Genomic DNA, 13173 nt, shown 5'->3' with positions numbered 1-13173 from the left:
CTTCTTCAATGATTGAATTTTCTTGGAACTTCACTGGCTTTTGAAGTACACTGTGGTCTTCCCAAACTCTCCTTTACACACGGAAGATCTGTCAGTGATAATGAAGTGCAAGCTGAGCCAGATCAGCTTGTCTTTTCCTCCAGAAGAGAGAGGCACCTGAACCCGGGAGAGATTATCCATGAAATCTGCAAGTTCTCACCATTTACCCAAAAGATGTAAAGGAAGAAAAGTGTAGAGGAATGAAGCTTCTATACTGAATATAGGGATCATCTATAGCAAAGACAAATCCAAAATCATAAAGGGCTTTCTCTTACTCTTTCACTCATCACCTCAGGAAAAAATATGCCCCTCTACTTATCTTGATGCATATTGCAGGCTGAGACCTGTAGCAGAAGCCTAGCACTGAACAGTATAGAGCAGTAGTCCTAGGGTCTTGAACCTCAGGACGGTTACCTTCCTGGAAGACCTGGAAAGGTTTGTATGACTGAAGCAGTGGCCACAGACGAGATATCTTCTGTGTAGTTTGGAGGAACATGCTGTAAAATTAAAACACAGGAACTGAGACAAAGCATGTGAAAGACAGCTGGAGAAAGAATTAGAGGAAGAGACAAATGTAGGGGTTAGTAAGTAATCAAGTGAGTTCAGGAGAATGGAGAGAGGGGTCAGATCCCAGCTTCCATATGAGACTGGGAGGAAAGTTCACATCATTTTAGCAAACAGGAAGGAAAAGGACACATTTTTGTACAGCCATTGGAATGTGCATTTGCAGTGATATGCAGGTCCATGACAACACCAATACGTTTTAGAGCCAGGCAATATCAACAGGAGCTTTCTCTGAGTTTCCACAGCTGGGCACAAGGGCAAAATAAAGTTAGAGGCTTCATATCTCATTCCAACAGCAGAACTTTCCAGGATGCTCACTGTCCCTGGGCCTCACTTCTGCACAGATATAGTTGGAGGATAGTCAATGGTGCATGTGATGGTTCAAATCGCTAAGAGGATTTAATGTTGGAAGACAGAGATTCAATCCAAGGTCACTGAGGCTGCCGCACTGTACCACGTGTTGGCTGATGCTTGCAATTAATAGCAGAGAATCTGCCACGTGCCCCCAAGCACGTTTTTGTATCATTTAAGGATATTGGTTATTGCCACTGACCAGAAAGTGGAAGCTGTATTACAATCGTCTCAGACCAGCCTTTTAACTGGCCCCTTGTCCTGTCACTACAGGTCCTGGTAAAAAGTCTTTCTCCTTCTTGTAAGCCCCCTTTATATATTGAAAGGCTGCAGTAAGATGTGCCAGAGCTGTCTCATCTCCAGGCTGAACAACCCCAACTCTCTCAGCCTTTCTTCACAGGAGCACTGTTCCAGCCCTCTTGTAACTTTTATGGCCCTCGTCTGGACCTGCTCTGTCTCTCTTGCCTGTTAGTAGGATACTCTGGATGTCTGCATCCAGCCCAGCATTCTGCATATTCCTGTTCTACATTTTAGCAGAGGTCTAGTTCCAATCCAGTTTTCATTTCCAAGGCTCACAAACATAGGAAACTTGCCCACCCTTCCCAATCCCTCAATTTTTACAGTATTTTAGTAGCTACCTATAAATGTACTAGAAGAAGGAGACTTGCCCACTGCTTGGAACACAGAGATCGCCCAATTCCCTGGAGCGTTGCTCTCACCATCAGCAGTAGATGTGCCTGAAGGTGAGGATGGCACATTTGTAATAATCAATTTACCACTGGATTTTTCAGTGTTTCTATGTCACAGTTACCTGTTCTCCAACCAACCTTCACTTCATAAAAGTGATTATTATATGCATCCCCCTGATTATTTTTTTTAATACATATATTGGCTGATGAAAAGTGCCTAGCCACCTTGGTAAACAGCTGAAACAGGACGCTGAATAACATTCTGTTGCAAAGGTCTTATAGTGGATTTGAAATTCCAGATCTCTGTTCTTAGTATGCGAAAAATAAGTTACTTACAAATTCACGTATCAAATGCTTTTTCAGAGCATTGTGTTTCTTACAATCCCACAGGCTCAAGATCTCAAAGTCTCATTCTGCATATCATGAGCCCACTCTTGACTGAAGCCTTATAAAGTATCATTATTTCTTAGATGATGTCTTCAGAAGGCCTTCTTCGTGGCGTCATGTTGAGGGAAACGTGGAAACAGTGTATGTCTGCAGCACAGCTTGCTCTGGATGTCTGTATTCTGAGCATGTTCTTGTTATGAAGAAACATTTTTTCTGAAAATATGTTGTAATGGATTTTAGCACAAAGACCAACAGAAGAAATCTGTATTTATTTTGATATTTTTTGAGAAATAATTACTGTATATCTTGCTTACCTTGAAGAAAATGCATCATACAGGGATTTGTGTCTTGCTGTAGTCAGGCTTTAAGATGTAATAGCCATGTTGGTTTCCAGCTCCACCACAGTTTATTACTGCTGCTTCCTATCCCAGGCCTTTCTCATTTCATGACTATCATTCAGTTAGTTTAGCAAGGACTGACTTAAAATGTTTCTTTGGTTGGTCGGTCGGTTGGTTTTTGTGTATTCACGTTGCCAATCAAACATCAGTTAAGCTGATAACTGTTTTAGGAGTGAAGATCGATCACTGTGGTAGCTGGAATAATTAAAATCCAGGAAAAACAAGGGGAAGTATTATGACATTAGCCCAGGTTTTACAACTTGCATGTGTTCAGATAGAGGATTTTGATATGATTGTGGGTTCATTAAGTTACAATCTTAATAAAGCATTCCTCTTAACACAAAACTCTTAAAATAAGCAGCCAATAAAACTTTGTCTCTTGACTGTGCTAGAGTTCAGCTCAAATTTCCATGAAGTCATCACTTGTACTCTTTTAATTTTTCCTAACAAAAAAAGGTATGCATTTAAAGTATTTTCTTTCAGAACTAGTCCATTGGTAGCCATCAGTGTATTTGAGCTCAAAATGCCTTTGTAAGAGGATCCTTCTCCTTCCTACATACGAGAAAGCATCTTAGTTAGCAACAGAAAAATATTAGAGAAAATACAAATGCTGGCAGCAGTAGGTTAGTTTGTTTTGTTGTTGGTTTTTGGTTTTGAGTGTGTTTTTTTTTTCAGTTACCCGAATATCTCTGTAACAGCACTTAACCTTTACTTAAAGTTAGTGACCCTTTATTATCAACATTGAGTTGAGGGCATGTCTGGGATTTTTTTTACTGATCAGGTAAGAATGTCAGTGCTCTTGAGTTGTTTGCACAAGATAAGTGAAAAGAGAAAAAACTTTCATACTTGCTTTTTGTGTGTGTGTTGTTTTTTTTTCCAAGTTTCATATTATTTGGGGAAAGTTACAGTGCTAGTTTCTTCACTGCACATCTAATGGTTGGGAAATAATTATATGTTTCAGTTTCTTCTCTCTTCACTCTGCTGGGAAGTTACTGGTAGTAATACTAGTAATAGTAGTATTACTACTGAAATCTGATCTGATACATCTTTGGCTTGTTGCTGATACATCGGTTATGACCAAAATTCCTGAGTGTCCAGCTTTTAATCTTGTTAATAGACAGTATAGGTTAAAAATGTCTGTTGCAGGGAATGTGATAGTCAGGCAAAAATTAGCCTGTAATTCCTGATGTGATGATTTAAACCATTGCCGAGTACCCTATAATGCTTATTTCACTGTGTACCACAATCACTGACACAGCCTCTTACCAGAAGTATCTGATAGATAATTAATGCTGAGCAGAGCAACAAAGGAAATCAGAGATTCTGGTGTCATCCACTGAACTGGCAATTTGTATTTTTATGCACGATGACCTGCTGACATGCAGAGAACTGTTGTGAAAATATAGGACACTAATTGCCTGCTTGGTGGGAGCTCCAGGTGGTTGACATTTGGGAGACTATCAGAGTAAACAGATTTTGAGTCAAAAAGCTTGCCTCTCTAATTGCTTAGGTATAAATTAACTAGGCTCCTAGGGTCAGAGGGTTTTCCAAATAGTAAAAAGGTAACATTAGAGATGAGCATTCTCTCAAGAGAAGTTTAGAACTATTTTCAGTTCAACAGCTTAATTTAAGGGATCATAGATTGCTCTACGCATTTTGGAGAGGGCAAAACAGGAGGAAATGCCCCTGGTGAGTTCAGCTGTGTGAAATTGCTCAGAGGAGGATCAGCAGGGAGCAGACGAGGGAGGAGGCAGGAGCACAGGACCAGAAAAGCGGGCAGGGACCAGAGAAACAAAACTGCCCTTTAGAGGCAGCTGGCTGGTAGGTCAGCTCAGCCCTGTGTTACAGCTCTGTCCAGAGGGTCGGTGCTCCTCTGTGGGATAATGGTTTGCGTGCGCAGCCTGCAGAAGCAAACTGACACCAAGGCATTTTCCCCTGCGTGATCCAGGGAATAGTTTACACGCCACCTGAGCACGAGATTGACAGCGATATGTTTTCTGGTTGTTGTATGTACAAAACAACCAATGGCAAAATGACAAATCTGGCGTGTTTGATCCAGCTGTGTTTGGAGCAGACCTTTTCCTATGAGATGCCGGCCACCGGCCTTTCTTGCCGAAAAGAATATATGACAAGGATAGGCAGTTTCTGTCAGGGTTTTTGTGATCACTCATCATAAGCAGGAAAGAATTATGCTTGGTTTTGTTTTTTTTTCTTTGGTACTTAAGATAGTGCATACATGTATGTTATATATATATTAGCTATAGTAGTTGGATGTGGTCTGTGTCTACTCCATTTTACAACTAAAGGTCCGATCTTCTGCTGTTTCCTTTTGGTAACTCTTCCATCACAGCAGAATATTCAGTGGAGTATGGATGGGTTTTATCGCAGTCAGTAATGCAATACACAGCTATACTTTAATAGGAATAATGTGCCTAATGGTTGCAGAGGTTAGAAATAACTTGAAGTGGCATTATATATCATTATAACACAGAGACATAGTAAAGTTTAATAGACGCTACAACATCATTTTGTTTTCATGTTTCCCTGAACATTCAGTTCTGTGACAGGTTGCCCAGAAAAGCTATTCCTGTGCAAATTTACCCAATTATATTTGTGTAGCATCCCTGAAAAAGCATTAATGTATTAACCATTAAAAGTACCTGACATCTGTGGAGAAATGTTTTAGCGTGACTATGTGAATAGGGTGTTGACTGATATGTTACTTTTTAGATTAAAAAATATATATATATTATATTTAGTCAATATCTGCAAATATAATAAAACATACACTTGCCATTGCATATTCAACATATTCTGTTTTACTAGATTCTAATAATGTTCTAGCAAAGAGGCAGAGAAAGGAACCTCATTTTTAGGTGAGCATTTTGTTCTGTAAGCATTGTTGATGCAAAAAGTTCAGATACTATTTATTGAAAAAATATGTTTTCAAATATTAAAGGAAAAATTTGTCTTTGCTGATCTTTCCTTCTTATCTCTGATGCCTGTTCTTATCACGGGAGTTTCCAGTGTGAACAAATATAGAGTATACAATTGAAGGCAGCACTTCAAAGAAGAAATAAGGATGTTTAATTTAGTGATTAAAAGTGGGAATGTTATTATTGAAACTCCATTCTTCTGATTTTTTCTGATGTTTTTTATAGCCTAGAAAGCTATAGTCTCTTTCAGATTAATCAAAACTTTCTTTATTCATATTTTGTGGTTGTAGGCTTTGGCTCCAAATTCAGCCTACCTATTCATCCCAGATTTGGAAGACATTTCTGTAGGATGTATTACAGCTACCGAGACGCAGAGTCAACTCACCATATAAAAGGCCCTCTTTGCCATTAGTGAATTGGGTGGGCAAGAAAATAAATAAAAATAAAATAGTGCCTTGAGGCTGGAAAATGTTTTTAGGATTTTTTAAAAACTTTTAAATAAGTGTATCTCCAGGGTAAATAGAGTGCTGTGGAAACATTTACTCATAGGCAATTTCACTTTATTAGGCTTCTTAACCATGTCTTTGCTGGTCTTGAAGCTTTGGTATATAATGAAAATGTCTACCACTAGTATAAAAATGTTTTACATAGGTACTGCCAGAGCAGTGATGATGAAAACACTGCGTAAAATGGAGTGGTAGGATTTGTAAGGCTGTTACAAGTTGTTTACAGCAGGTGAGAAGAGGCATACTGCATAGAGAAAAAAAAAATGCTGTTTTCAAAGGACACTTGAAGCACCCGCACATAGTTGAGGTAAGGCTGAGCAGGAAGGCTGTTCCAGATAGCAGGAAATACCCTTCCTGTCTTCTGGTATTCAACGCTAGGACAGTGGTGTTTGCAGCTTCATGTGGTCAGCGTGGGGCCAGCCGGGTCCCCGAGCAGGGAATGAGGAAGAGGCAGAGACAGCTGCAGCAGCAGCTGCCTGGCAAGAGCATGAAGAAAGGGGAAGAGACGGGAACAGCAGGATGGGATGAAGGGAAGAAAAAGCCTTACACCGGAGATGTTGGGAAGTCAGAGCAGCAGAACCATTCCTGGCTTCTGCTGGGTGTCCTTGGCTTGTCTCCATCCCAGGGCTGCCTTCTGCTGCTTCCAAGTCTGTTGCACAGCCTGTGAGCTGTTCCTTCGGGTGAATGTGCCACAGTTTAGGAAGCTCTGGTGTAGTGGCCTGTAGGAGAGTAAGAAATGAGTTATATTGCCTTTCCTAAAAGGAGGGACCTTCACTAACTGAGAGGCACCACCCAGGGGAACTGAAGTATCTGTGAGTTGTCGGTGCTTCAGGCAGCAGATGACTAGGACATTTTCAGGATTGCAGCTCCAGACTTAGGTTCCCAGGGCAGGTTTTGTATCTTTGAACTGTGGCCATCTTACAAACAAGCATGTAATGAGGAATCGCACACTTCATTCCTGCCTGAAACACTGAAAGTGTTTCTGCAGGATTTTAGATTCTGCTTTGCAAGCCAAGCATTGCAGCATCAGGCAGAATAACACAAAGCTTCTGGATGCCAAAGTCTAGAAGCTATTGCAACAGGCATTAAGAAACTTCTCTGCAGTAACATAGGACTTCTGTAACACAATCAGAAAACTAGAAATTAAAAAAAAAAAAAAGTTACAGTCTTCTCTAAACTGCAGCAATTCACCAGACATTGGTTTGGTACAGGACACATGAAAGCTTAAGAACATTTTTGCTTTTAAATAAACTGAACAATCATTTTGACAGATGATCTACTTTCCATTTCAGTGAGCAGTAGACAAAAGAAGTATTATCCACCCATGAGACAGACCTCAGTAGAGTAGCACTGAGTTACTTGATTGAGGAGGAGGACAGTGGACTGGTTTCATGTGTCTGTTACTGGGCTACACGATGTGACTGTTTGTTCATTACCGATAATCCATCATAGAGTTCTAGTTACCAGGTGTTGTGTCATTAATGTAGCCTGAAGAAATTACTTGACACGTTAGAGACAACAATGAAAAATATTGATGAATGTCCTGGATAAATCAGTGACTCAGTAGAAAAAAAAATTGTTGATTTTTCTATTTGGTAAGTAGTCAGGGGATACTGCGGTCACCCTGCAGTCAGCCTCCTTGCCAGCTGGCATTAAGTGTATCAGCATAATTAATTTCAAAATCAGTCAGCAGATTACACTAGACAACATTTTCTCCAAAGAGCAACATTAAATAATAGAAATCTTTTGGGCTGTCTCAAGTCTTTCCATTCCATTATCTCAGAAGCTTTACAGTTTTCCTTGTTTTGCATCTCAGATCCCCTGGCAGTGATGGTACTTCACAGAATGGTTGGTTGGGAGGGACCTCTCCTGCCCAAGCAGGGATACCCAGAGCAGGCTGCCCAGGAGATCCCCAAGGAGGAGACCCCACAGCCTCTCTGGGCAGCCTGTGCCAGGGCTCCGTCACCCGCCCAGCACAGAAGTGCTGCCTGGTGCTCAGAGGGAGCCTCCTGGGTGCCCGGCTGTGCCCATGGCCTCCTGTCCTGGCACTGGGCACCACCGAGCAGAGCCTGGCTCTGTCCTCTCTGCACCCTTCAGGGAGTTAGGGACATGGATGAGATCCCCCTGAGCCTCCTCTTCTCCAGGCTGAGCAGCCCCAGCTCACAGTAGGGATGCTCCAGCCCCTTCACCATCTTGGTAGGCCTCTGTTGGATTCCTTCCAGTGTGCCCAGGCCTCCCCTGTACTGGGGGGCCCAGAGCTGGACTCATCGCTCCAGGTGTGGCCTCACCAATGCTGAGTAGAACAGAAGGATCACCTCTCTTTACCTGCTGAGTATCGTTAATCTTCCTAGCAGCAAGGGCACAGTGCTGATGTTCAACTTGGTGCCTACCAGTACTCCGAGGTCTTTTTCTGCAGAGGAATACCTTAACGGATGCTGATGAGTGTGATAGGTTGCTGAAAGATGAACAGAAAATCTCGTGCTGATCTGGTGGGAGAGCCTAGACCTTGTGGTTGTAGAAGAAAGAAAGATTTACAGATGAATGAGAATAAGGAGCTGGCACATCTCAGACACCAGAAGCAGTACAATCAGTGCAGAACTGGGGGTGAGAATAGACATGTTTTTCAGACTGACGTCTGCCTTCATGTATTGTTTATTTTCATTGTGGTTCAGGAGATTAATGTTTTGTATACTGTTGTACGTATCTAGAGTACCGAGTATTTATACATGCCTCAGTAACTGAGCCTGCTTGGCCAAAAAGCAATAAAGGTAAAAGGGCGTTCACACGTGGGGGCTCCTTCTGAGCTGTGCAGTTCTCTTTGGCCTCCCCAGATACTCTGAGAATGCATCCTGAATATTTGCTTCCATTTCTGCTTCTGTCAATGATTAACATTTGTGAGATAAATTAAATCAATGCTTATGAGGCAAAAATACATTTATTTTTTATGTATTATAGCCACTCTTTCCACAGTTGTCTTAATTTAAAATGAACCCTATGGTATCTGATTGTTCTCAAATCACCTTTCTTTCAGTATGTGCAGTGATGCAGCATATGTGTCACCGTCTTTGCATTGCCAAGTAGAAACAAGAAGGTTCATCCTGTACAGCTCCTTGGTTACATGCTAGAGAAAATGTTGGGTGCTTTTTATGATTTCAACATAATTTATAGTTGTCAGTCTGTGATCACCAAGTAACTCAGGTGTAATAAGTGGCTAATTATTTCCTTTCTTTGAAAGACCCTAAGACGCTCTGTTGGTATTCGTTCATAATGTGTGCCCAGGTCTTCCTTGCACATGAAACAGTATCTCCAGCATGAAACAGATCACAAGGGAAATTATTTGAGTAAAAATCTAACAGAAAAAAATAGTAGAACTGATAGAATGTATCATAATACTGATCTTAAATAACACATGTTTAATATATTTTATTTTAGGAAAAGCCACTGACCAAATCTCTACAACGAGGAGAAGACCCCCAGTTTGATCAAGTAAGACATTTGAAATTATATTATTTCCATTCCCCAGGGTATGTACAATACTTGGAAAGCAGCCTAATGCCCTTATAATGCTGTCAGAGCACACTACAAAAGCAAAATCTGTCAGTGTGCTTTAGCAGAATGAGTGCTTTGCCTAAACATTCTTGTTTTAAATTAGGAGTATTTTCCATTGTTTCCAAACTCAGTATTTTTGCCATAGAACTTCTTGGTTTCTGCAGCATATTAGTCATGCATTATTTCCTGGCTGTTTCCTCTGATGGAGGTTTTGAAGCAAACTTTCTATCTTTTGGGGATATCTGGTGTTTGAAACAGGCTCATGGACCTCAGCCTCTAAAAAAATCCAGAAAAAATCCTACATAAGTAATCTGTTTTGAGATAAAGGTAGTTGTTGAAGAGTTTAAGGTGCATAAAGGTTGCCAAAACTCACTCCCAGCAAAGAGGGATAAACACCAGGTGTGTATAAAAAAAGAGTTATTTGCTGCTCCACAATTCCTGCCTCAGCTCCCACCACTGACCTTTGTGCTGTGGCCATTGCTGCCTGCACCACTGCACTGCCGGCGGTGCCAGAAATATCGGGCAGAAGGAAACTGAAGAATAAGCATCAACAGCATATCTCTGAAAGCAGCTGCGGCTAACGCTGTAAGCTGCAGGTACCACACTGATTAACTTACCTTTGGGAGAGGGGCTAGGTATGGGTAGGATTTCAGAATCTGAAACGGATTTAACCATGTTTTTTGTGTCTTCTGGCGCATTAGATAGATTGCAGCAGAAGCAGAGATTCTTTGTGAGAACCCACTGGCATCCACAAAAGCTCACTTCGTAACTATAGCTTGACAAAGTGATACTCTCTAGGTTGTTCTGTGGCTCCTTTTGGGGGTGAGGGGGTGGCAGCCTGCTGAGAGGGCTTTTCAGAACGGGAGGCAAAGAGCAGGGTGGCTGTGTTGCAGACGGGAGCTCCCTGCCTCCTTTTGCTGACCACAGCCCCTGGGGAAGGCAGCCACTGTAGCCTAAAGGAAGCTACTTTGTGAGTACCCCTAGCTGCCTAATGAATTTTTTGTGTGTGTGTGGTATTATGAACTTAATTTCATATTTTTATTTTTTTTTCCCTTCCTGTGGGAAGAGTGTCACATATGAATGGGAAAGAAAAACAAATTAAGCCACCCATATGCAAAACTTGTGATACTTTTCCTGCAGTGTGTTAAACAAACACATAATGGGTGGCCTTGATTAGATTAAATATTCATGGTTAGGCAAATTGCAGCCCTTTACAAGGAAGAATTAGAAGAGTTACACTTTTCCTAGTTACTGGTAAATAGAAAATTGAACAATTCATTCAAGATCAATTAGTTAGGATAGTGAATGCTTCCCTAGGGTGATGTAATTGTGTATTTCCAATTGTAACATTTTCCCTTGAATGCTGGGGCAGCAAGTAGGGGGAGAAACAACAAATACAGACAATAAGTAAAGGCAAATTTTATTATATATAACAATTGTGTATTTTTCTGTGTATGTGCAGTCCAACCTATCTATATGTAGAGAGTTGGTAGAAAAATTACAGACCTGAGATTGCCTTAGACTTTCTGTTAGAAAACCTTCATTTGAATTCCTTGAAATTTTCCAAACAAACCATCCAGATTGACATTTTCAGGCTATCTCTCTGCCTCAGCCTGAGAGGTTGGCAATGCTTCACTTTTCAGGTTTCATGATGTTTTCTTCTTGAACAACACAATCATTTTGAGTTGTTTGAGTGCTCCTGGGCTGATGTATGCCCACTGAGTGGAAAATGGAACCTGAGATGTTTCAGTCTGATGAGCCTGTTTTCAAGAACATGGGCCAAACTTCTCAAAAACATTTTAGTTTGGGTTAACAGTAGTCAGATACTCATTCAAAAATTTACAAGTCATAGGTTTCATAGAGCACAGCTGGAGACATTAAGATAGAGCAAAAAGTCTTTCTTTAGCTGGCATATTTCACTCAGTTTATTAGGTCAATACATGTCAGTATTATAAAGCTGTTTTGCACGTGACATCAGCATTATAAAATTGTCACAAAAAGACAGATATTTTTGCTGATAGTAAAAATGAAGTTCTGGTCTATCTGTAAAACTAACCACTTAGGTTTTATTTTTAAAATTAACTCAAATATTTAAAAATTCTACGTAAGACCAGGTTGATAATCCCTTGCTTCTGCCTTCCAAGTAAAGTGTGGAAAGTTTTGGTATTTTTTCCTGGAACCATGTAGAGTCATCTAGCAAAAACAGGAAGGGCCATGCATGACATTCCTGCAATTTCTAATGCAGAAATGAAGGAGGAAAAGAGGGAGAACCCCATGAACAACTGTTTTCAAGGGGTGTCTCATAACTTTGAAGTGGTGTCTAATAATTCTGATTTTCTATCTGAAGCCATCAAAAATGACACACTGTCAAAGGAACCTAATTTTCCCAGAGCAGAATTAAAATTGTAAAGACTTCAAACAAATTGTCTTTATTGAAATCAAATTAAACTGATAGGTGAAACTGAAGCGAACAGGTCACTAGCCGCTTAAAATATCTGAACTGCATCTTCTAACTCTAAATGGAAAAGCAGTGAAAGTAAGGCATGACCTGATTTTAAAATGGTCTTTTTCAGGTCAGCTTCTGAGGTGGAAAAAAACAGCCAGAAAAAAAAAAAAAAAAAAAAAAAAAAAAAAAAACTTTGCAGAAACTTCGGATGAGCAGAACGGAGCTTTAGCTACCCAGAGTAATTAGAGTGAAGTTTAACACTGAAACCCCTGAACCACTTGAAATGTTCTTAAAGCATTGAAGCATTGTTTATTTCCCCTAAACAGCTTTATCTCTGGCTCTTATAGTACCAGACTTTTTTTCTGCTGTTCTCAAACACCATTTTAGGAATGTTATTGGTGCTGGTGCTTATAGCTCCAGGGCCTAGGGTCCTGACTGTGCACAGGCATAGCTGATGGGGCGATTCTAGACAACGCCGTTTCTTTCTCTGTGGATGTAGTATCAGTGCCTCTAGGTAAGCAGACAGTATTGTCCTGTGGGCTCTGTCTGGCTGCCAGTTGCATCACCATCCTCCAACTCTTAATAGCATCTTGAGCAATGTATGATGTAATCGGACTTATCCTGACTTGTAGAACATCTCACCATTAGCCTCACAAACTGGATTCCTTACACTGGATTGTATTTTCCTTTTCAGGTGTGCATGTGTTTAAAGAAAATACATACTGGAAAATATATAGTTTTTATATATGGTTTTAAATATCTTTATTGTATATTTAACATCCTGTTTTAAAAGTTCTTCATTAGACTGACTACTCGCCTATTGGAAAAGAGTACTACTGCTCCAGCATTAGCATGCTCTGTGTCATCAATTACAGAAATGTTAATAAACATAGTACTACTGAACTATGACTTAAACTTCCTATTACAGGAAACCATAAAGTTGCAGTACATGGAAAGATCAAAAGCTGGGAAAAAACCATAATTATCCAACAGGCTTATCCTCACCCAAGGAGACATTTTTATGAGTCTTCTCTCAGCCCATACTAAAGTAGTTTCTGTTCTTACCATAGTACATAAATGTTCTGTGAATTGGCAATACTGGAAGCACAAAAAAGGCACTGTGTATTCTTGGACTGACATGCAGACGTTTTTCCATATAAAAATACAACATGAATATAATGTTTTGGCCCTACTCATGCACTTCCATGGAAGTGAAAATTTAACAGCAAGACTTAGTTCTCATATGAAACTGTCTACATGAAGTGCCTTTTGTGAGAGTTTCAGCACAAACTGCTCAAAAGTTTGTGC

At 40.4% G+C, this 13173-nt stretch overlaps 1 protein-coding gene across 11 annotated transcripts in view; it reads left to right on the top strand.

Annotated features, from left to right (window-relative positions):
• FRY (FRY microtubule binding protein) overlaps nt 1-13173 on the top strand; it is a 235655-nt gene that overhangs the window by 107543 nt on the left and 114939 nt on the right. For all 11 annotated transcript variants that reach the window (XM_035324770.1, XM_035324776.1, XM_035324719.1 and 8 more), the window contains one exon: nt 9303-9356. In XM_035324770.1, the coding sequence (XP_035180661.1) occupies nt 9303-9356 (54 nt within the window). The remainder of the gene's footprint in view (nt 1-9302; nt 9357-13173) is intronic.

This window comes from Oxyura jamaicensis, chromosome 1 (assembly GCF_011077185.1).
Source record: "Oxyura jamaicensis isolate SHBP4307 breed ruddy duck chromosome 1, BPBGC_Ojam_1.0, whole genome shotgun sequence".
Lineage (NCBI taxonomy): Eukaryota > Metazoa > Chordata > Aves > Anseriformes > Anatidae > Oxyura > Oxyura jamaicensis.
Note: the sequence above shows the minus strand (reverse complement) of the source record. Positions and strands in the feature narration are given on the sequence as shown.